Source organism: Phytophthora infestans, genomic scaffold (genome assembly GCF_000142945.1).
Source record: "Phytophthora infestans T30-4 supercont1.10 genomic scaffold, whole genome shotgun sequence".
In the NCBI taxonomy this organism is placed as follows: Eukaryota; Oomycota; class Peronosporomycetes; order Peronosporales; family Peronosporaceae; genus Phytophthora; species Phytophthora infestans.
Window position 1 is genome coordinate 3264930 of NW_003303749.1, and position 23654 is coordinate 3288583.

Here is a 23654-nt window from a genome sequence, read left to right on the forward strand (position 1 = left end):
GCCACTTGCATTTGTAACACTCCAAGTGTTTTCATCCTTTTTTTATTAATTTCGTTATTGGCTTCATACTCACAGATATTTTTTCACGTGTGCAGCTAGCGCGTGCTCTTCGTCCGAGTCTCCTAGCGCTACACCCTCACCGCCAAAGTCCGACGGGATGTTTTCTGGATCGATCAGCGTCTCCAGTTCCTTCAGAATCGCGCTACCCTTCAGCATATGGACCTAATTGCAGCAAGCACGCCACATCAGACTCACACACTCCACAATGACAAGATTGGTTTAAGTGACGTACCTTTTCGCGAGTGACTGGGTCGATCATGGGCTTCACCATGCGCCAGATCATGTTGAACCAGCCGGGAATGTTTATGATGAAAATGTGGGCACTGCGCTCGGGATAGTGTGCACCAGTAAACGCCGAGGCACGCTTGATGAAGTCCAGAACTTCTCCTCCAAGGTCGTACATGCCGATACCTGTCACATCCAGCACTGTGATCGATCGGCCGGAGTCGTTAGGCTCCACTACTCGCCAAAGATACTCCGTAATGTACATGTAGTGACGCAGTAGATCATCAATCGAAAGTCCTTCACGCTTAAGAGCTGTAAGGTCGATTTTACCGGGGCGTTCATAGTATACGGGCAGTCCGTCGCGCGTCTTGCCGTGGAAATATTGCGGATAATACTTCTTGATAGTGTCGAAAGTCGTGTGCGGTGTCACCAAGATATTGTCAATGTTGTTCACCTCGCGCCACTCCAGTGTAGCTAAGTATCTTGCGTGACCTTTTCTTTCGTCACCCTTTTCCGCTGCAATAAATCGAGGTGAGAACGCGATCGGCCCGCCACTGATCGCGTTGGTTTCCGTCTCGATAACTCCGTCGACGTCTGATACTGGTGATGCCGTGTCGGATAGAGCCGGCTCCTTGTCTTGATCTGCTTCAATCACTTCGATCTTGTCGACTGTCAAATGGAACAGGAGCTCGTTGCCCACAGCAGCCACAGCTTTTCTGGATCCTCCAATCGGGGACAATACCGGACTCAACCGCTTGTGGCTCTGTGTTTCTGATAAGCTACAGTAATAAATAAGACGACACGAAACTCAACGTCAGTTTTGCGTTAGCAGTGGTGTCAACAATCACGACGCCTACCAGATAATAAACTGAGTGATCTGTGACACGGAGAGAATCAAACCAAGAACGATTGTGATCTTCATCAAGCCAACGAAAGGTGTAGCGCAGTAGAACGAGACCAGACAACTTATCAGAAAGAGACCACCGAGTGTGCCGGGAAACGCCACTGTGAATGTTGAAGGCAGCGACGACATTACTGGCTGGGGACCAGAGTCTCGTCGGGATATTTGCACACGTGGAGCTCGTACGCACCGGAAAGAAACTGTGTACCAAAGCAACAAGTTTAGACATTACTCTTTAAGAGATGAATACGTGGACTGCCGCGTACCAAAAACTTTGGACATGAACACGATGTGTGGTCGTAGCGGTTGACAACGAGCAGGGGTTGTCAGTTCAATTTGCTTAGAAGTCATAAGTAGTTTGCTGGCATCGCCTCCTCCGAGCAACCGTTGTGGAATATGGAGCTCTTCGCCATTACTCAGCACTAATACGCATGTGTCCTTTTGCTCGAATGAACCCAATTGGAGTTCCGTGTTCAGCTCGACATTGCGCTTGACAAGCCTTTCTGTCATGGTAGGACCGCTTAAAGGACCCGAAACAATACTAACAACAAGCACTGTAGGGATCGAGCGCTACAACCACACAGACCGTCAGATACGTAGTTGCTTTTACGTTTCGTTTCCAATGGCCCTTACCGTCACAGTCGGTGCTGCTGCCACCTCCGTTGGTGATTCTGTCGTTGCTGCAGCCTCCATCTCTTCAAAGTTGCTACAGTCGCGCAATTATGAGTTTCTCTGCCATCAGACTTGATAAATGCAACTTCAACGTACCCGGACGCAGCTGAGATGAACGTCTGCATGGTCTCCACTGTCCATCGTGGGGCGAAATTAACGCCTTTTCCTGTGTGCACTGCGTTATTCACAACACTAACCCAGCTGCTGGCATACTCGAACGAGTCGGCACGCAGGAACAGCAGCAGCGTTTTCCGTTTCTGCTCAAAACGAGAAAAAGACACTTTAAATCCTCAATAACTTCACTTGACCACCTCAACTCCAATACCCATCATACCGATAGCACTCCAACAAAGAACGACGCGTGACCAGGTTCCACAGACCCTGCTGGGGCGTCGTCAGGCATCACGACCTTGGCATAGCCGATATCTGAGAGTAGCACCTGGCCGCGCTCCTTGCCAAAAAGCTCCGACTCCTCCACCTTGCGATAATAATGCAGGCTGCGTGTGGACAAGATGAAGAGACGCTTGGCCCATCCGCCACGCACGGCCCCGTCGCGACGTTTATCCAGTAGCCCCGAGGCCAAAATGCCCAAGTGGGTACCGGGGAACAGACCGGGCAATGACACAGTGCGAAACCCCTGCAGCGACTGCGTCGAGAAGGCACCCGACGACGAGCTCATGCGACTCAAGCGCGGCGATACATTGCCACCCGAGGACGTGGTGGATGTCGGCGCGGACGACATGAACAGAGGGACGGAACGAGTGTGCGCGAGATCCAGCGCCGCGCTGTAATGTTCGTGCTCCAATGGCAATTGAACGATAGTCCGTTTTGTGCCGAAACGTTGTGACTATGGATTGGCTGAAATAGTTGAAATGGATGAGGTGGGAGTGGATGAAAATGTTAATGTTGATTGGGGTGTACCACACTTGAAGATGTGCGCCACAGCGGAAAAGCGACAGCTGCGACACCGAGTCGAGTCCAACGCAAGGATGGATACTCGCGCCCATCGTTGGCGCATGCATTCCTACGCAGCATTGCCGGCATTTAACTTTATTACAGTACAACATACACTGCCACTACCCGAGCAGTGTTCATCCTAGAACTCACTGCAGTGAGAGTTAAATGATGGTTCTCGACAACGTTCTCGAATTATGGTATGGGCAGCAAGATACACAAAGTGATGACACCTACAATCGAATAGAAATAAAATTATAAATTTTACAATTATATTATGTTCTTCAAGCAACATTTGACCTAACATGATCTATCCGCTTATAACACTTGAATAAATATAAACTCTACAGAATAAGTGCATGTACTCCCTCCCAAAAACGATGCTGAACTTGCTCACATTCACCCCTTCTCCCAATATCGTCTTCTGATTGGCTGAGCCTCGTCCACGAACAGACGCCGAAGAAAAAAAAACAGATTAGAAAGGGCTTCTCGGTTTCTTTTCCTCGCTTTTTCATTTTCGGATCGGCAAAGTAGAGAACAAAGAGAACTCATAACCGCTTCAACCAAAGGACCACAATGGACGCCAAGCAGACCGCGCTTAAGATCAACTATAAGGGAGAGCTCCACCGCTTGCGTGTAGACCTCTCTACGTTCTCCCTAGAGGCGCTGACCGCACTTTTCGATGAGACTTTCAACCTGAGCCCCGGCAGCTTCGTGGTGCAGTACACGGACGCTGATGGCGACTGCCTCAACGTGACGTCGCAGGCCGAGTACGAAGAGGCCTGTCGCGTGTTCTTGAGCGGTACGGAGGGATCTAAGTCGCTGCGCTTCGAGGCTGTCAGCCGCACTGCCGTCGCTTTCCAAGAGAACGTGGCTGACCCGATTCTAAAGGCCATTGAGAAGCTCGTGGAGACGCTGAATGTGGCCATGGAGAAGGTTAAGCACGAGCAGTGGGCGGAGAAGGCACAGCAGACGGCTCAGACTGGTCTCAGCCACACCAACGAGGCGCTTAAGACGGTGGCTCACGACGCTCGCGAGTCGCTTAACGCTGCGCGTCAGAGCATCCAGGAGATCCCGTTTGACCAACTGGTTAAGGAGACCACTGAGGGCATCAAGTGCGCCGCTGAGGGCATCAGCGAGTTTGCCAAGGAGGTTGTCGGTGAGATCAAGAACATGAAGATGCCGCCCGCCCACACGGAGGTTGCCCCTGCTCCGGAGGTGCAGCAGCAGACGGAGGCTGAGGCTGTTGAGACTGCTGAACCTGCTGAGGTTCCTGTTGTCGCTACCGGCGACAGCGAGTGGGAGCAGGTGACTGAGCAGACCCCTGCCCCTGTGGAAGAGACGCCCGTTGTCGTGGAGACTCCCGCTGCCCCCGTTGTGACGGAGGAGGAGCTGAAGTGGTCGGCTGAGCTGTCCATGGTGCGCGACATCTTCCCGGGTGTAGAGACGGCTGTTGTCATTGACCGTCTGGAGCAGTGTAACGGAAACGTGCAGGTTGTGCTGAATGCTCTGATGGAGATGTAAGCACGAGATGAAGAACGCAACTCTTTCGTTGAAAGGAAGACGCTTATGCTTGAGAATTTCTTGCAACTTTTGAGTGCAAAAGCGATGACGGCGTAGAGGTGAGATGGATAGGAAAATCTCATGAGAAGAACTCGACGTACTTTAATCGCGAATATATTTACACATTTTCAGATTTTTTTTGTTAAAATGTGGTTGGGATTTTAAACTTGAGAATCTCAAGTCTTCAATGGATGATTATTGCATGACTCATAAAATAGGGTACGGTCGTCTTCAATCGATTACTCTGCTGATCTACTACAATGCTACTTTTACGTAATCAAATTTTTGTTTTCATTTTTTAAAAAAATCTGGTTTGAAGTGGAGTAGCACCATCTTGACCTGGCAAAGGTGTACATGTACGACTGGAGTGCTTCGTAGTAGTAGTAGTAGTTCAGACAGATATCGGTATAAGAGTGCAGGCATGTGATGAGTTGTGGTCGCAAGGAAACAAGGAAGTCTTCTCTTCCCTAGCTCAACTGTATAATTTAAGTTATGAATGAATAGCTTCGACAAACAGATTCTGAATGATCACGAATCGTGATTCACGATTTCACTTTTTCACACTTTTTTAAAACCAACCACAAATTCTGCAGCCTTCGAAGAGTACTATTGCTTTCTTTATTCTCACCCACACCGCGAAGTGCACGCATTGTAGACTAATGCCATCAAACTGCAACGCTGCTGGTACTCATTGCTGCGATTACTTATTTCTTCGATATGCACGCGATTGCCAGTCCAAAACTTCAAGCATCCGGACTAGCGCGCTTGTCCCTTATCCAAAAGCGTGGGCGATATTGTGCAGGTAGTTATCAAAACGCTTGAACCGACTGTCGAGACAAAAGTGGATTGTCTGCTCGAAAGACTCACGAGCGCGCTCATCCGACACCTCCGGCGCCAGCGTCGTCACAATGTGGTTGATATCATCCCGTCCCGTCAGCTCCGGCATGTCTGCCGGCACCATCAGTAGCAACAGCGACACCAGAAGATGCATCTGTCTCCGCAGCACACAATACGCCGTACAGGCTGTGTCTACGAACTTGGCAAAGTCCTTGCCTTCCACTCCACCCAAAACATAAGCCATTTCGTTCGTGAAGACGAAAGGAGTACGTTCGCGACGAATGCCCAGCTTGTAGTACTTGAGATGACCCAAAAAGTGTCCGAAGTCAATATGGAAGTAGCGACCGGAAGACGCAATCATAATGTTGTCATTGTGTCGGTCACCAATGCCCAGAACACACGTAGCCACACAGTAGCCAGCACACGAGCGTCCGAAGAGATCTACAGCAGCCTTGTGGCTTCTCGGGTCGGAGTTGTTCGCGCGAATCCAGTCGGAGAAACTGGGGTCCTTAAAGGTACCCATCATACCATCACGTCTGTGTACCTCAGCAGTTGTGACTGAGTTAGGCACCATCTGGAGAATACCTGTCATTGGAGACGTAGCCACACACTTATACGGCTCCATCGCCAAGTCCAGACCCTCATCTCGCCACATTTCATCCATCAAACGGATCAACTGCAGCGTCAAGCAGTCTTGCCGCACATCGTCACCAGCCTTGAACATCACAGTGACTGGGTCACCGCCTTCCTCGGCATTCTCAAACACCAGCCACAACGGCTTCTTCGCTGAATCCATCACGCGGCACTTGCTCACGATAATCTTGCCCACTTCAATACGAGGATCAAGCGGCAGCTGGAACGAGCCGGGCAGCAATTCATTCAGCGCCTCCAGCCCTTGCTGCATCGCACGCTTCATTTCAGCAGCGCCGTCCTTCCTCTTCGCCTTCACACTCTGACAAATACGCTCCAGCATCCCACCTTCCGAGAAGAGCTTGTCCTGCAGCTTCAGAATGGCACGCATCTTCGAGCTGCACACGTCCAGATAAGCGTTCAAGATAGTGCCGTACCGTTCACGGTATTGGTCATTGTGTGCCTCCACTTTCATGCTCCAGAAGAGGTCAAAGCCAATCTGGTTCGGGTTCTTGATAGCTCGCTCAATCAGCAACATGGCTAGAGGAGACACATGATGATTCTCGAACTTGATAGCTTGTACCAGCTGCGGCAAGAAGTAACTGAACGTCGTGTCAGCCATCTGACTGAGTTTCTGCACTGCAAACGTGCGCACACCTTCGTGAGCGAATTCGCCATTCAGCAGCTCGATATATGCCGCTTGGTGGTCCGGAACAGACCAACGTGGCAGCAGTGTCAAGGCCTCTTCGCACTCATCTCGGTCATCCCAGTGAACACACGAAAGAATACGAGGAAGAGCTGACGGGATGTCGATGAATTCCTCACGGTGCATCCACAATTGCTCCTTCTGGTACGGACTGAATCGATACAGCGGGTCTAGCAAGATGAGTTTGCGCAGTTCGTTCAGCTCACCCTCACGCTGATACGAGCTGTGTCCGCTACTGCGCGAGCCGCGCGAGACCGAGTCGCGTCGATCCTGAGCCACACTCTCCAGAATATTTCTGCCGTTTAGCTGTTCGCTACTCTCCTCCACTCTCGGACTCTCCGCCACTGACGGTGTTATCAAATCATCAAAGCTCCCATTGTGGCTACCAAAGTCGCTGATACTCGTGTCGCCCTTCGCCACCGTCTGAATCGCAAGCATCCACTCTTCACGATCTTGCTTCGTCTCCGCTGAGATGATGTAATCACGAGACGAACCCATCGGTCGCACCTTAAAGCACCAAGTCTGACGGAGTTTCCGTGTGCCCTTATTCACAGGCGCAGTCGTAAACTTCTGGTTCATGTCATCTGCAGTCATCACGGAGCAGTTACGTAGAGTAATCAGCTTACGCGGAGCAGTCTCGTCGTCTGCGTAGCTCAGAGTACAAGTGCTTTGGTCCACTACAAACCAACGTCGACGCCAACGAGTCAACGACGAAAAGTTGCCCACTTTCTGCAGCCATCCTTCCTTACGGAGCATCACGGATCGACTGCTCGTGATGATACTGCGTCGATACGAGCGATCACTTTCTGACGAGTCATCATCGTCACTCCAGTCGAACTTGATCGGCGCGTCAAACTTGGAGAACTCCAGCTGGATCATTGGCTCATTAGGCAGCGTCACATGAGGCACTGGTCCTTGGACACACGAGTGCAGGTTGTTGTACATGTGGACATATTGATGTCCCTGGACAAGCACATCGTCCACCTCGAAGGCGTTCACTCCAGTCACCAGCATTTTCTCCTCGGTAGCATCCATGTTCGAAGTTGAGCCACCCACAACCTTCTTGACGCCCAGAACAGTCAGCTGAACACGCATGGTGCGTGTCACGTTGCAAATATCGATATTAAACTTGTGCCACACAGGGTCGTCCCACTCCGCGTACAGCAAGTCGTTGCGTTGCGCCTTCAATCGTACATCAGATGTGTCAATCACAGCGTTATCCAGTAGCTGGCCGCCATCGTACAGCTCAATGCGAACCACCACACTCGAGCTAGTCAACGGGATCCGTGTCACAATAGCTTCTTCACTAGATCTCTTCCTCACACACGTCGTTCGAGGGATATTCAGCACACGACGGACACAAATAGCAAATGGCTGCTGGATAATCCCACTGGGCAACGACGCATTGCGGTCGATCGAAGGTCGTTCCCATTCATCTCCAAGTGTCGTCATCTGTAGCGACGTCGCGCGCTCTCCATCAAACATATCTGCGAACTGACTCACGATATTGTTCATCGATCCAGTGCTAACTGGCAGATCTCTGCCGATACTCAGATTCATCAACGCCGTCTCTTGGATCACGGACTCGTGGATCACAGTCAATCGGATCGTCTTCTTGGTCAACAGACACTCACGGACATGCACATACTCGTTGAGGACACGGAACCGATCGATCATGTAGTCACGGTATCCCGTGATCTTCAGTCGATATTCGGCTGGGTTGTACGGTCTCAATGGAGCAGCATCCAAAGCCTGTTCGTAACAGTTAAAGATATGCTCCACAATCTGGCCAACAGTATCGCCTGTAGTGACCACCATGCGGACATCAGTGATGGCTTTAGCACTCACTTCTTGCAACTGGAACATGCGCTTGTACGTGACGTGAACAGCGCTAAACTTGACCACGTCGCAGAGTCCCTTCAGCCAGCGCTGGTATTCCGGCTCGGAATCGGCACAAATTGCCCACGTACGGGTCGTCGTCACCAGTAGAATACCATACGGTTCCGACCTGGACTCCATGGGCTGCAAGGACGATACTCTGTCCAAGTCAATACGCCCGCGTTCCAGCGACTTTTTCTCATCTCGACTCAACGGGATACCGTTCTTCTCTGGCTTCTTCTTGTAATAGGCCAGCACACTACCGTTAAGTTCCATGTATCTCTTCTTGAACGCCTTGTTCTTCTCTCCTTTTTTACGGAGATATCCCCCCATGTGGTTGCTCATATGCTGTGTTAACGAAATGGGTTCATCCGAGATGATGAGGTTGGCGGGGATACGCGCCACAGTCTTGAGAGGTGTAATGAGTGCGAACTGGTTCTTCTGGTTGGAATTATGGGCGATCCAGTCGCCTTCTTCCACCTTAAATTCGGGGGTATTGGCTCTTACTTCGAGTTCGGCGGGGGAGATCTCTTCGTGCGCGGTTTTCAGTACTTTTCCCACTGCAGAACGGAAGTACAGTGACTCTTTCGAGTGGAACAAGTCGGGCACGGGTTGCCAACGCTTATCGTCGCCCATCATGCTGTGTCCCGCCTTGGCGTATGGGTTCAGTGCCTCAAACGAAGGAACGAGTCCTGCGTCCACGTTACGAAAGCTTGCACCGCCCTCATAGCCACTGTATGCCGCAGAGATAAAGGATGTCGCTGTATTACGCATCGAGCTGCTGGAGCTGCCGCTCGACTGCAGCACCGACTGCATCGACTGCCGCGGGTTCAGACTGAACATCTACGGGGCGATGCGAAACGTTAGAGCCAAAGCTAAAAGAGTATAGAGATCGCTTTTCTTGAGCGTACCGTGGCCGACGGAGCTGCGAGTTCTCCACCTGCAGTCGGAGGAAGCGCGCGCTATTGCTATTGCCGAGACTGGGCTACGCTCCTCTATTCCGCTGTGTGGCCCCCCAAATTTCCTTCTCAATTCCCGCCAGCTGCGTTTTAGATAATTCACTAGGCTTTACCAATATAATACACCTACCCCGCAGTCTATTTCACTGAAGCAACCTTCAGAAACGTATGCTGGTGCCAAAAAGATAACAGCGGAAATGGCGAGGCTGTCAACTCAGGGCGTCCGTATTAATTTGATTCGAAGGAAGGTGGGTTCAGATTCGAAAACTTGTACAAACATATATTTGAGTAATTGGCTACACGATTAACCCTTCGAGTTAGCACCCAGATTCTTTCGTGCAAGATCGGCAATTTGAATTATTCCAACGGTGCTGTAGTCTACAGCACCGTTGGAATAATTCAGGGGTTAATGGTAACTCCAAAATCGGTGAAGTTAATATTGTGAAAATATCACCTGTAGACCAGTTAATATAAAAAATATCACCTAATATTTTCTTCTGAGACAATATGATATTATTAAATATCAGCTTAATATTAGTTAATACGATATTATATTTTTCAATGATTGCGTAATCGAGCAACATTAACCAATCAGATGTCGTTAACGCTCGACTAGCTGAAGTATTACTAATCAACCGTGAGTACCGGGACAATTGTGAGTGACGGCAAGGTTGGCGTTGTGTGTTGGCACTGCTGAGCGCATTAATCTAGCGCCACAGGCAGCAGGTTTATTAGACGCACGATGTCGACGAGGAGATCGGTAGAGAACAAGAAAAAATGTTTTGATTTCGCTCTATCAACGTTAAACAGCTGCAAGCGTTTGCAGTTTTCCATCTCGATCGCCTTTGTCTGTGTCACAGTGAAATACTAGAGCAAATACTCGTCAGTCTTAAAGCCTACTGCTTTTCTAGAACCTGATCGAAAAAGTTATTTGGCTCCGCTCGGTAAGCTGGCAAGAAACGTACTTAAGTGGGAAAATATCATAAAATATCATGTAGTATCTAATATTTTTCAGTTCTCCGAGCTAATATAAAAATATTATGTTAGCTTTTGCAAAAATGAGTTACTATTAATATTTAATATCGAAAATAGTACTATTACTATCAAAAATATCATATGATATTTGGTTACCATTAGCCCCTGATGCAGGCAGTTCTGCTTGCCTGCCACACCGATTACGTGCCGAAACCCCCTGGAGGTCACTAAAATGGGGGGAGAAATAGCAACTTGCTTTTGGACTGTTAAAATTGCTCCGATGGCAACAGAGCCACTTTGTCGCCGCAACACGCTATGGTGGAGCCGCACGTACAGCCTCGACAATACATGTAATCTAGTGAAGCCATCTGCACTTGATGGCTTCTATCGTGCTATTCGCGATAGCCAAGTAGAACAGGTGCAGCGGTACATCGATCAAAACCCTACAGCTGTGTTCACCAAGGTGCGAAGCTGCTTGAATTTGTGCTGCAAAATACTACGTAGTAATAATACCCATCCATCGCGTTGTGGATGTCATTTATTTTACAATAGGTCTTCGTAAGTGTTTTTCTTCGAGTAAGCAGAGCTGGATGGAACATGAACGGAAGTGTGTTGCTGCCGTAGGGTGAAAACCAGGTCTGAGAAAAATGCATGTGCGGCGTCGCAGCCGTGAAGCTAATCCGCACGCTTTGGTGGATGCTAGCGGACGGCATTATACGTTGCAAGCTTCCTTGGCAGCCACAAGGTCGTCAAACTGTTGCTGCATCGCGGCGCCGACAAGTACGTGTGACAGTCCTAGAAAATTAGCCCATCCTGCCATTTACTTCGGGTTGGGAAAATGCATTTTACGCAGAGATCTGCAATGCGAAGGCCTGCGGCCGATCGACGTGGCTGGCTTTGCCTCCACCGACCCCGTTGACCGCATGAAGGTGCGGGCGCTCCTGCAAGGTGTGAAATGATCGAGCACCAAATTGAGCTTGGGGTTATTTTTCATCCCTGTGCCCGTCGTGCGTGATAGGCAATTCCTGCCCTCAAGTCATCCTTCAAAAGGACGACAAGCACTCGGCCGGCGCAGAGCGCCGCTTCCGGGTACACATCCACTTCAGCGAGCCCGTCGACGAGTTCACGCAGCAGGATATATCGGTGAGCGACGGATGCGAGGTGACACACTTCGTGATGCTACGCAGGGACTTGTACCTCGCAACGGTGCAGCTCGCCCAGGGCAGCATCGAAGCCACAGTTGAGGTTCTTGCTGGCGCTGCACGGGCAGTTGTCGGCGGACGTTGCTGTGTGCAATCGAGACCGTTGCAGTTGCAGCTGGCCTAGGTTTTCCTTGCTTTCCTAACCTCATGGCGAGTCCCGTGTTTCCTGCCGTCGCAAATTTCGTCGAATGCGGAGCAAAAACGGCTAGGTCTGAGTCGCTAAAAAGCAATAGATCAGATGGGCGACATCTCCCTTTACATTAATAAAGAAAAATAACTTTCATCTATGTAGACTATCGTGTCATCCCCTACCGCAACGTTGGGCAAAATCCTGTTTTATCGCGGGTGGGAAACTGGGGCAGAGGCGTAAGAAACCATACATTCGACGATGGATGGGTCTATCGCTTTCCGCACGACTGATCGGGGAGTAGTGAACACCACTCAGCTCGCAGCGTAAAAGAAGCCGCCGATTCCCCCATTTGGAAAAGCCCCCGAACGAGTCAGTAGCGCCGTCCTTCAACAACGATGAAGAAGTGCGTGCGCTGGTCGACCGTCACCGTGTACGAATTCGGTGTCGGATTGGGAGGCAGTGCCGTGCCGAAGCATGGCGGGCCTTCCATCGGCCTCGCGAGTAAACCTCTCTGTGTATGGAGCACGCCACTAGACGATGCCTCCCTGGCGGAGCGCGACGACGTGGAGGACGAGACGATGCCCTCCCCGCCCAGGACGAAGAAGACAAAGAGTGACAAACCCAAGCGCGCACAGAGACGCCGCAAGGTGCGCTGGCTCAAGCCGCTGGAGCGCGTGACGATGCTCACCAAGGCCGGCTGCAGTGAGAAGCGCATCTACCGTATGATGATGGAGTCGTCCGAGATCGCCATGTCTCGACGACTTACGCTTCGAGTGCTGGACATTTAATTTCGTATTTGAGGTCGTTTGTCCCTGTCCAAGCGCGCTGCAAGGATAGACGGAGAGGAGGGCTCACTCGCGCTGAGTGTATCAACAAGTTTGAGAGCGATCGAGCGGAAAGCGAGTGAGCGGAAAGCGAGTGAGCGGAAAGCGAGTGACGAGCACTCGCTGATGGGGGCAGGAATTTGTACCATAACCATAATTTACAAGAAGGTAAAAGAGTTTTCGATGGATCTCCTACATGTTTTCCTGCAGATATTTTTGCTTCGTGGTGGATGGACAGTCATCTTTTCCACTAAGAATAGTCGAGTTTATCGTGGTTGCTGGGAGCAAGACATGCTGGTATTAGCTGCTGTCAATTTGTGTCTTAGCCTACGACACCAGCATGTCCTTGTATACGCTCAAGCACTTGCTAAATGACTGCAGTACGCAGTTATCGCGCACGAAATTCGCTGCCGAGAAGAATCGTGAGACGCTGGAAAGTGTATGGCGAGCTTTCAACGACTGGATTGAGTCGCGCTTTAACCAGGGCAAGGTACGGCTGTAAATTGCTCTCGTTTGTACCCATTTGTATTAACCTTCTTCGTGCAGGGAGTACACGTCGCCACGTTCGCGACGATCACATGGGAAACGTTCACTAACTCGCGTAACCAGCCGAAGTTGCGACCCATTTTCTTCCTGTCCGACACCTTCATCAAGACGTACACGCTATCACAGAAACGACCACCCCTGCCCAGTGCGAACTTGGCATCGATGGAGGATATCAACTTTACAAAAATCGCCATTAAGTTCTCGCGTAGCCTCACCAAGGACCTCGTCTTCTGCGCTATCCGCGACATGGTGCAAAAGATTGGGTCAGTGGCCAGTACAGGCTTGCCAATGTCCATCGAGTTCAATTTTGGCCGCTTGATCGCGAAGAATCGAAGCATTTCCATGCTTTTCGACCCGCTTAAGTTCCCACGAGCTCTCGAAGACCACATCGCCCGCTCCATGATTAGTAGTCCGCCTTCGACCGTGGGCAATTTGGACGACTTTGACATTTCGCCTGAAGATATGAACGACTACAGCGACGCGGTCTCTACCCCCGGCAAGAACGAAGGCGTAGCGCGAGGTGCAGCTATGGATATTGCCTTCTCAACAGACGATCAAGAAGCTTTACCCACGAACCGCAGCGATCCTGACAACATCATTGGCACAGACGTGAGTATTGAGAAGGAGTTGCAAATGTATGACGCGCTACTCTCCCCAGGATCAGCCAAAAGCGATAGTTCCGCCAAGCATTGTGTCATGGAATCTGCCTTCAAGCGACACATTTCTAAGATGGCTAACGACGTGGATTTGGAGGCAAAATACGCATTCGACTTGCTGTTGCAACAGCGACGTGACTTGGACACTGTGGCATTGGAAAATAAGATGCGGCGATTATGTGCTGAAGATCTCCAACGCCACATACAGATGCAAATGCAGCAACGTGAGGACGTGATCGCAAGTGAAAAAAGCCAACGAAGGATGGTTGATCCAAAGGCATGCACGTTCTTCTCCGAAAGTGAGCGCACGCGCCAAGGCTACGACGACCAACGCTATCAAAATCGTGTGAGGGAGAAGCTCAAACACCAATTACAGGACCAGATCTCCAACAAGGAGCAGGACCGCATCCACTCGAAGCAGAAGCTGCTGCAGGACGATCGAAAGTTCTTACGACGAGTGCGAAACGAGTTGGAGGCGATCGAAAAGAAGCAGGTACAGGACCGCGAAGAGCTGCGAAAAGTTCTGACAGGCTCGTGGAATCGCGATAGCGGCATGAAGAAGCTCGTGGAGGTGCGTAAAAAGCAGAAGGCCGCTGAACAGATTCATCGCGAGGGTGTGCTGATTATCCCGACCCCGCGCGATCATTTCCCAATGCTGCTGAAGCCCTCCACGCCCAGAGTTTGCATCGCGAGACAAGTTAACGATGACTATTCTGTGGGCTTTGACATTCGTTCGACGTGCGGAGATTAAGGATGCGTTGAGCGAGATTAAAATACATGTAATCCGTGGATCAGAAAGTGAAATTACGAAGCGCTGGACAGTGTCCAAGTTGCCGCAGGGGCAAAACTCACGCAGGGGCCCTGCGTGAGTTTTGTGCTCGCAGGCCTGCAACAGCCGTGACGACTAGCTAAAGGATGGAGACGATTTGCAATGCAGCTTCAAGCTGGCAGACAACTGAATCGCGCATGGCATGAGTTTGCGAGTCCGCCGGCCATTGTCATGCGATGTCTTGACGGAGAGTTATCCTTGATAAATTAGTTCTCTTTCAACCGTGCTCTATTCTCAGCCAACCTGTAAACTGGCAAATTGCCAGTGGCAACACCAAAGCCTTCGATAATGATATAAGTATGCAAAAGCAAAGTGTATATGTGTTACGTTTTCAGCCCTTCTCAATTCCCTTCTTCCGTTGTGCCTTTTAAACAGGATCACCTTTGACGAGTTTATCCGAGGGTCGCTTTCGATGGGTTCAAACTGCAAAAGCTTAATAGTAAAAGGCGCAGTGGGACTCAGTCTGAGTGGCACCTTCACTCTGCAAGTCACCACCCAAGAGAAAGAACAGACAACCACGTCACACTAGGTCCCGCCCAGATCCCGCCTCCCTCCGCCATGTTTGGACGCACGTCCACGCTCTCGAGCCGCAGCTCCTTGGAGTCATCCTCTAGCAGCTCCGCGTCGTTGTCTTCATGCTACGCGGTCTACGAGGCCAGCAAGACCTTCGATAACGTCGACACCTCGCTCGTACCGTCCTTCGCCGCCATGAACCCCTTGGCACACGCCGGCAAGAGCTCCGACGGCCAGCGCTGGCAGCCTGTGCCCGGTCTTTATCACTGCAAGGAGTCGCTCTACTTCCGCTCCGCGGTGGGGCAGCTCCTGCAACTCGCACACGCCGAGATCTCCCCCACCGACCTGGAGGTGCGCGCCAATACGCCCGAGTTTCGTGTCGAAGATGGCGACTGGGTGGCTCACAAGAACCAGAGCAAGTTCGCACTAGACACGCCGCAGTTTCTCAACTGCGTGGCCCGTATCCCAGCCTGCCTCATCATCTCGCAGCACCAGGTGTCCCATGCGGTCCCCACCTGTATTGTGGGTGGGATCTTGAGGAAACGAGGAGAAGGGATCAAAGCCTTCAAGAAGAGATATATGGAATTGGACGGTAGTGTGCTGGCTTACTACAAGAAAAAGCCAGAGAAACACGGGATCCCTCTCAGTCGAGACGAGAAGAAAGCGTATGAACGAGGGTGTATCGATCTAGACAAGGTTTCGTCTCTGCAGCCCATGGACAACAAGTCGGAGCCGTATGGATTTCTACTCGTAACAACAGCTCGGACGTGGGTTCTGGCTGCAGACTCGGAGACTGAATACCATCGATGGATCAAGGCTCTCTGTGGCGTCGTCAAGTTCAATGCTGTTCACGTTATCTATAAGAGGCAATTCCAGTTGAGAGAGGTGAATGCTCAAGCTATTACAGATGTGAGGATGGCAGTAACTACCAGTGATACAGTGGGGGAGATCGTGGAACACGTTTTCAACTGCTACAAACAGGCTCTTGATGCGGCACCGCTGAAGCCATACGACCCAACTGAGTATCTACTGAAGATCACAGGATTTCGAGACTATATGATCGATCGCTATAGGATGTTGAACGAATACGTGCACGTACGAGAATGTCTGATGACTAAGAAGACGATCCGACTCACAGTGGTGCACAAGTCGATTATTCGAGAGACTGCGATGCTGAATCTAAGTATTCGCAACAACCTTCAGCTGGCAGGGGACCCACGGATGAACAAGAGCTCGAACCAACTCGAGGAAGTCATGGAAAATGAGAGATCTGCATCGCTGCAGATGACAACGTTAGGGGAGATCGACTGGAACCAGTCTCAGCCGTGTCGGAAGGGTCCGATCCCTAGTGTGGCGGTCCAAGAGCCTTTTGCGGTCCGAATTCATCGTGTACTCAACATTCCGCGCACTACGTGTGTGCTGAAGAGAACAAGTGAAGCTGCGAACGTCAGTCGAGTCGAGCTGGCTAGTGCTAGTGTGATAGTTCGCATCGCGCTGTACGATGGAGGTCAGCTGCTGGAAAATGCCGTTGTAGACACGGCTGACGTGCGGCTGAAAGCGCAACGGAATGACCTGCTGTTTGTCGAGTGGAGCAATCCCGTGTGGCACAAATTCAACGTGAATATTTGCGATGTGACGCGTACGATGCGTGTGGAATTGACAGTGATCGGCATCAAGAAGATCATTGGCGGCCCCAGATCTAACGGACAGGGAGAAAAAATGCTGGTGACTGGAATTAATGCGTTCGAAGTTGACGGAACGCTCATGCAAGGTCTTAGCTATGTTCGTATGCTGAATAACTTGCACTCGTGTGTCCAGGGACCGATCCCGCATGTGGCGTTACCGAACGAACCGCTGATTCACGTGGAGTTCTGCAAGTTTGATGCGCCCATCGTGTTCGACTGGAGTGAGAACAATATGGTTGCAGCGAGTGGTCGCCCGCATCGAACTAGTATTGTCCAGAGCAGTCGATCCGACATGCTTCACAAGGAAGGATGGCTGCGTAAGGTGGGGAATTACAAAACGTTAACCCGTTGGCGACGTCGCTGGTTCATTCTGGACCAAGGCACGTGCTCGCTGAGCTACGCGGACGATGAGACAGCTTCAAGGAAGCAGATTTCGCTGAAAAACTGCTCCGTCAGCACAGCTGATGCTATGAACCAGACATTTACTACTGCGCCCGTCAACAGCGGGACACGACGAGTGCGTCAAACGTGGTGCTTTAAAGTACGACCGATGGGCTCATCACGAGAGTATATCATGTCGGCAGATACGAAGCAGTCTCGCGAGGCTTGGATGTTGGCGATTCAATCAGTTGCCACCAACGGAACTGTGTTCAGCGAGACGATTACGTTGAGCGAAATGAGCAGCGGCGATGTGGTGTTACTTGAGGAAAGCCCACGCGACAGTGACCTGCTATCCAGACTTAGTGTGTCTTCGAAGCAGCGTCGTGAATCAGGATCATACAGCAGCGACAGCTCCAACCACCGTGACTCGTGTGTACGAGATCTGCGCAAACTCATTCTGCTGGACCCGCTGTATAGCTTCAGTCCGTATCAAAAGACGCAGCTGTGGACGTACCGAGAGGAGCTGATCGACATGTTTCCGGCTCTGCCTCGTGTGCTGACGTGTGTTCATTGGGATGATCCTGAAGAGACGGAGGAAGCGTTATCGCTGCTCCCGCGATGGACCGAGCCAGATCACCAAGCGGCGTATATCGAGCTGCTTAGTGGTGAATTCGCTCACGAAGGAGTGCGCACGTTTGCGGTACAGAAGCTTGGACTGATGGCCGACACGACGTTTAGCTACTTTTTACCGCAGCTAGTGCAGGCGATCAAGTATGAGAACCATCACGCGTCACCTCTGGTTATGCTGCTGATTGAGCGAGCTATCAAGAACCCGAACCAGATTGGCTTTGACCTCTTCTGGAGCATGAAAGTGGAAGCACACAACGACCAATACCGTGAACGGTACGGCACCATCTTGAACGCTTATCTGGATGTGTGCAGCTCGAAGATGCGTGCCATTCTGAAGCTGCAGGACAAACTCTTCTCGGAAGGTGGGATGCTGGAGCGTATTTGTCAGAGTGTGAAGGCGAAGAGGAAGGACGGCGCTGCTGAAATGAAGCGAGCGATGCAGCAAGGGCTGGAGGCGCTGAATGAATTGCTGCCCGGTTCGTTCCAGCTGCCGCTTGATCCTCGTATTGAAGTGGGCAAGATTATCGTGAGCAAGTGCCGCGTAATGGATTCAGCGAAGAAGCCCTTGTGGCTGGTGTTTGAGAATGCCGAGGAAGGTGGCGACCCAGTCACTGTGATGTTCAAGGCTGGTGACGATGTACGGCAAGACTGCTTGACTCTGCAGTTGATCCGCTTGATGGACGAAATGTGGCGTGAAGAGGGTCTGGACTTGGCGATGGAGCCGTATAAGTGTGTGGCTACTTCTCCAATGACGGGTATTCTCCAGATCGTGCCTAATTCAGTCACAACTGCCGATGTGCACAAGCGTGGCGGTATCATGGGCTCTTTCAAGGACCCGATCTTTGCGGACTGGATCCACGCGAACAATCCAGATGCAAAGAGCCACAAGCTTGCCATCAACTTGTTTACACGCTCCTGCGCAGGTTATTGCGTCGCCACTTACGTGCTTGGAATCGGAGATCGTCACAACGACAACATTATGGTACGTCTTCCGGCTGAACTTTATTCAAACACGGTGCTGATCTTGAGGCTTTTCCTTGTTGCAGATATCTTCAGCAGGTCGCTATTTCCACATCGATTTTGGTCACTTTCTGGGCCACCTCAAGTACAGCGTACGTGTAACTATTGCATGAACTATCGGCTCAAGGGATCCTCATATATTTGTTTGTAGATGGGAATGGCACGCGAGCGCTCTCCGTTCGTGTTCACGAAAGAAATGGCCTATGTCATGGGCGGCATCGAAGGGAAGGACTTCCGAACGTTTATAGATATCGCTAGCATTGCGTACAACGTTCTGCGGCGACACATGCATCTGTTGGTATCGCTGCTTCTCCTCATGGTGCCGGCCGATATGCCCGAGCTTACAGGTCGCGATGACATCAACTACATCGTGCAAACCATGAGGCCCGAGCAGTCGGAGGAGCAGGCATGCGAGTCACTCAAGAAAACTGTCACGGATTGCCTCAGCAGTTGGTCCAGGCGATTTGATAACACCATTCACAACCTCGTTCACTGATTTAGAAAGGCAGAGAAATTGTAGACCTTCATTGAGATGTTTTTAAAGAAACTATAAAAATATTAGCTGTACACGATTGCTGCAGTACATGTAGAATGGGCCCTTGCTAATACTTATTGAAGAAGTAAAGTGTGCAATTATAAGGAGGTAGCATATTACTGCGACTTTTTTTGGGGCCGATAAGACTGAAAAGAACTGCTTGGGTAGCGTCCGCAGCGGCTAGCTTTCGTAAATTTACAGTGTAAAAGTGGGCACGATCAAGGGAAATCATGGTTCATGAGCGCTGGCTGAAATTAAGATTATAGTCAAAGATGACGACTCGTTTATTGGTGTCTAAGGAATTGGAGACAAAGTGAGCTGAACTACAACGAATGTTGAAGGTTTACAGGAGGCACACGGTTTTTTGGAGCTTGAAGTATTCATATTGCAGTGACTCAATGCAAAGACGCGTTATTTGTGTGAAGTAGCACTCGATGCGTAATTTTCCGATCTCCAGCACGGGGACAATTACCTGTTAGAACAGCTATCAGCAAGTTGAGAACTACTAGAATTTTTTTCAATCGCGATATTTTTTTTTTATTCTTCGAAAAGCTCTCCAAATAGCAGGTCGACCTGTTATTGTCATTACAGTCGTCCATTTCTTAAGATGCCTATGCCACGGTATCCGTGGAGCCGTATTCAAAAGATTTCGTCGAGTCCGCCATTGTATTTTTCTTGGCAGTCGATGGGTCTTGAATCAAAGCAGTGAACTCGTTGATTTCAGGCAGTAAATCCTGCTGTACCGTTGCCATATTCGACGGAGAGAGTCGACCTTGGTGGAAGGAGAATGACTCCGCAATCGTTGGCTTCGACTGCAGCTTTGCGAGACGTACTTGACGCCAAGAGCCATCTTCCAAGTTCTCTGGAATTTTCGAAAGGCTGGCACCCCCCGTCACGAAATAATACTGACTGCGGATCAGCACGATGAGTTCTTCCTCAATCTGCAGAAGCCGAGATTCCAGGTCAATGTCATTGGCATCCAAGCCAAAGGGACATTCGATTTCCATGGCAACTTCGTCGGCCATGAAGAGGAAAGTGCCCCACAAAAACACCCAAATCGGGGTATACAGTCCCGAGTTCGGCACGATCACAAAAGTGTACAGTAGCATATACCCTGCTAGTAGGAACTGCAGGTACTGCATGTAGTTGAAAGGGATCGGGACGTTTGCAATGTTGAATACCGTTGTGTACAGGTTCGGTAGTTGCGCGATCTTGATCTGCAAATTGTTGGCATTGGGTAGCGTCAGGTGGCCACGGCGTGTTGCAACTTGCACCAATCGTTTGAGCCAAAGCTCAGTGATCGTGGCACGAAGCTTGTGCGGGGTACGACGAACCAACGCACGGTACGATTCCTTGTCTTTCACCTCTTTCTTGTGCTCCGAACCGCATGCGTAGAGCTCGTCGTATTCAGCATCAGTCAATACACCCGAGTCTTTCAACCTGTCGATACCATCACGGCCACGACAGTCGTGGAATACAATGGCAATGTACAGGAATACTAGACGGCGTAACTCGGTGAAGAACGTACATTTCTCCAGAACATCACGTGGAATAGGCTGATGCTTGTGGGCGAGGTGATTACGCTTTTTGCCCAGCTCGATCTCCTCTTCCAGCGTCCGACCATTGCGCTTTGCTGCGTCAGCAAAGGCGTGGTCGTTCGTGTCCTCCACACTGTGCTCCTTGAGTTCTTCCCTGATAGTTGTGCTCACGTACGCACAGCCGGAGCCAACGATCTCCCGTGCAGCTTCGGATAGTGCCCCTATTGCCACCATACCAGCACGCCATTGCGTAAAGGCCGAATTCAACCGGAACGAGACGATTAAACCCAGAAACGTGTTAAACACCGTCAAGGAATCCGTGAACGCTGTCGAGTTCCGAGTGGCCACCACGAAAGGATGATAATGGTTGATGACTGCAACAACCATTGCTATCATTGCCATGATCAGAGCACGCATCGGTGCTTGACCGTTCAACGCAGATCCATGCCAGCGGAGCAACACGCCCAGTAACCGCGACGTATCGTAGTAAATCATGATTTATCTTCTTGTCCTTGGACGCGGCTTACGAAATGATTCACTCCGTCCCAACAGCGTGGCGCAAACCTCTCACATCGTCCAAGCACAGGACACCGCTGCATGCAATGTATCCGGTATTACTCCAGAGATCCACGCAGGAACTTCTTGCCAAGAAGCGTGCACCACTTCCCCATCACCAAGTCCAGAACGGTGTGCAGAATGCCTAAAACCCATCCAGCTGTGTTGATGACATCCTTAATGATGAAAAAAGTGTTCCGAAACTGTAGCGATTTCTCCAGTTTCCAGTTTTAAAAACCATTTTCTCTTTCGCAACATTTGCTGCGGAACAAATTATTGCTCTATTTGAAAGCTGAATCGATCCTCGATGCCTTGTGGTGCACATTCGTTTGGTGTGTGAGCTACTAGCTTTTTTTTGCCAGCTGTAACTACTAGTATGCGGTCGTACAGCTGGGGCTACGTCCTTATGCCGTCAGATGCCTTTCAAGTACGTATGACTATCTTCGTGTCGCTGTGAGCTCCTACGCTCTCATGGCTTAGACTCTTCCGTTTTTACCAGTCCTCAAAACTTCCTGCAACACTCGAAAGCCCACTTTAAATCACAAGGATGATCTACTACGACACGTCGCACTTGTGGGCCGTGTTAATGCGCTGGCATGGGTCTGCATTAAACGGCCAAGCTCCGATGCGTGCTTTCATTATGGCCATGATCGCGTTGGTTGTTGCTGTTGTGAATCGCTATCACCCTTTTGTGGTTCCTACACGAGAATCGACAGCATTTACCGACTCACTCACTGTGTTTAACACATTTCTCGGTCTGATCGTCTCCTTCCGCATGAACTCGGCGTTCTCACAGTGGCGGGCTGGTGTGGTCGCCGTGGGGTCACTATCAGAAGCAGCGCGTGATATTGTAGGCTCAGGCTGCGCGTACGTGAGCACAACGATCAAGAACGAGCTCACGGCAGCAACGAGCACAGCAGATGAAGGTAACACTAATAACGCCAACGTCAAGGCATCAAACATTCCTCAAGATGTCCTCGAGAAGTGCACGTTCTTCACTGAACTGCGTCGTCTAGTATTCCTCTATATTGCCATCGTGTTCCACGATTGTCGTGGCTTGGACGGGATCGACAAACTGAAGGAGGCGGGCGTGCTTACGGACGCTGAATACGACGAACTCTACGCATGCGGATCGGAACACAAGATGCAGGTAGAGGACAAGGAGTCTTACAGAGCAATAGTTCGCCGTACCCCTCACAAGCTACGCGCCACGATCACAGAGCTGTGGCTAAAGCGACTTGTACAAGTTGCTACGAATCGAGGACACCTAACGTTACCGAACGCGAACGCTCTCCAGCTCAAGCTCGCACGACTGCCCAACCTGTACACAACGGTGTTCAACATTGCCAACGTCCCGATCCCATTCAACTACATGCAGTATCTGCAGTTTCTGCTTACTGCGTATATGCTGCTCTATACATTTGTTATTGTGCCGAGGTCTGGGTTGTACACACCTCTATGGGTATTCATGTGGGGGACATTTCTGTTCATGGCGGACGAAGTTGCCATGGAGATCGAGTGTCCATTTGGACTTGACGCGAATGATATCGACTTGGAGGCGCGGCTTCTGCAGATTGAGGAAGAGCTCACAGTGTTGATCCGTAGTCAATACTACTTCGTGTCGGGAGGTACAAGCCTGACACGCATCCCGGAGATCTCCGAACCGGAAAAACCGGAATCTCTTGACACACCCTTGTCGAAGCCCGTTCCCCTCCAAAGTGATTTTTCTTTCCACCAAGGTCGAATCTCACCATCGCACGGTGCAATGCTTCAGCAGCGATCGCTGCCCGAGATTAACGAGTTCACGAAACTCATTCAGGATCCAAGCGGGACCAGCAGCAGCAATAGCTATGGGTCGGACACGGCAGCGTAGAATCGATGGCAGCCCAGTCAAAGACGAATCAGTAATCGATGTCAACACTCAAATTTGTCGAGTTTTCTTAGCCACGATGTAGGGACTATGCTATCTCGCAGTTGACAGTGTATTGAGTTGCATTGAAATGAGAATCTTTGCTGAAGAAAATCCCATAGGTGCCGTAGCATTTCAGGTTCGAGCCAAGGTTGCTTTGTCTCTACTCGCTGTCCCAGACCTGTAGCACGATCAACGAAAATCCAAATAGAAAACCTCATCAAATTGCTTTATTGCACTCGAGCTCATGCATCTCAAGATTAACACATTGCAATTCTTACTTGCAGGAAACGCATTCTACTATTCGTTTCGAACATTGTGACGTCTCCTGCTCAACCTTT

General features: G+C 50.5%; 8 protein-coding genes across 8 annotated transcripts; 5 read left to right on the forward strand and 3 right to left on the reverse strand.

Moving 5' to 3' along the window:
* Positions 1-69: 69 nt before the first annotated feature.
* Positions 70-2655, reverse strand: PITG_07284 (SEC14 cytosolic factor, putative; the record flags this gene model as incomplete). The annotated part of the gene is made up of 7 exons (XM_002905171.1): positions 70-222; positions 293-1064; positions 1143-1386; positions 1453-1756; positions 1844-1892; positions 1955-2115; positions 2193-2655. 7 exons carry the CDS (start codon positions 2598-2600, stop codon positions 70-72), a joined length of 2091 nt encoding a protein of 696 aa, XP_002905217.1.
* A 679-nt stretch (positions 2656-3334) lies between these two features.
* PITG_07285 (uncharacterized protein) lies at positions 3335-4508 on the forward strand (the record flags this gene model as incomplete). The annotated part of the gene is made up of 1 exon (XM_002905172.1): positions 3335-4508. One exon carries the CDS (start codon positions 3389-3391, stop codon positions 4334-4336), a length of 948 nt encoding a protein of 315 aa, XP_002905218.1.
* Positions 4509-4965: 457 nt separating this feature from the next.
* On the reverse strand, positions 4966-9269 carry PITG_07286 (phosphatidylinositol kinase; the record flags this gene model as incomplete). The annotated part of the gene is made up of 1 exon (XM_002905173.1): positions 4966-9269. One exon carries the CDS (start codon positions 9267-9269, stop codon positions 5148-5150), a length of 4122 nt encoding a protein of 1373 aa, XP_002905219.1.
* Positions 9270-11915: 2646 nt separating this feature from the next.
* PITG_07287 (uncharacterized protein) lies at positions 11916-12686 on the forward strand (the record flags this gene model as incomplete). The annotated part of the gene is made up of 1 exon (XM_002905174.1): positions 11916-12686. The coding sequence occupies one exon, from the start codon at positions 12088-12090 to the stop codon at positions 12478-12480; it is 393 nt and encodes a 130-aa protein (XP_002905220.1).
* Positions 12687-12856: 170 nt separating this feature from the next.
* Positions 12857-14469, forward strand: PITG_07288 (sporangia induced predicted protein; the record flags this gene model as incomplete). Its single annotated transcript, XM_002905175.1, has 2 exons — positions 12857-13006; positions 13063-14469. The coding sequence occupies 2 exons, from the start codon at positions 12857-12859 to the stop codon at positions 14467-14469; spliced, it is 1557 nt and encodes a 518-aa protein (XP_002905221.1).
* Positions 14470-15105: 636 nt separating this feature from the next.
* On the forward strand, positions 15106-19272 carry PITG_07289 (phosphatidylinositol kinase; the record flags this gene model as incomplete). Its single annotated transcript, XM_002905176.1, has 3 exons — positions 15106-18738; positions 18803-18868; positions 18928-19272. The coding sequence occupies 3 exons, from the start codon at positions 15106-15108 to the stop codon at positions 19270-19272; spliced, it is 4044 nt and encodes a 1347-aa protein (XP_002905222.1).
* A 650-nt stretch (positions 19273-19922) lies between these two features.
* Positions 19923-21251, reverse strand: PITG_07290 (uncharacterized protein; the record flags this gene model as incomplete). The annotated part of the gene is made up of 1 exon (XM_002905177.1): positions 19923-21251. The coding sequence occupies one exon, from the start codon at positions 21249-21251 to the stop codon at positions 19923-19925; it is 1329 nt and encodes a 442-aa protein (XP_002905223.1).
* Positions 21252-21951: 700 nt separating this feature from the next.
* Positions 21952-23126, forward strand: PITG_07291 (uncharacterized protein; the record flags this gene model as incomplete). Its single annotated transcript, XM_002905178.1, has 3 exons — positions 21952-22275; positions 22357-23022; positions 23124-23126. 3 exons carry the CDS (start codon positions 21952-21954, stop codon positions 23124-23126), a joined length of 993 nt encoding a protein of 330 aa, XP_002905224.1.
* Between the last annotated feature and the right edge of the window lie 528 nt (positions 23127-23654).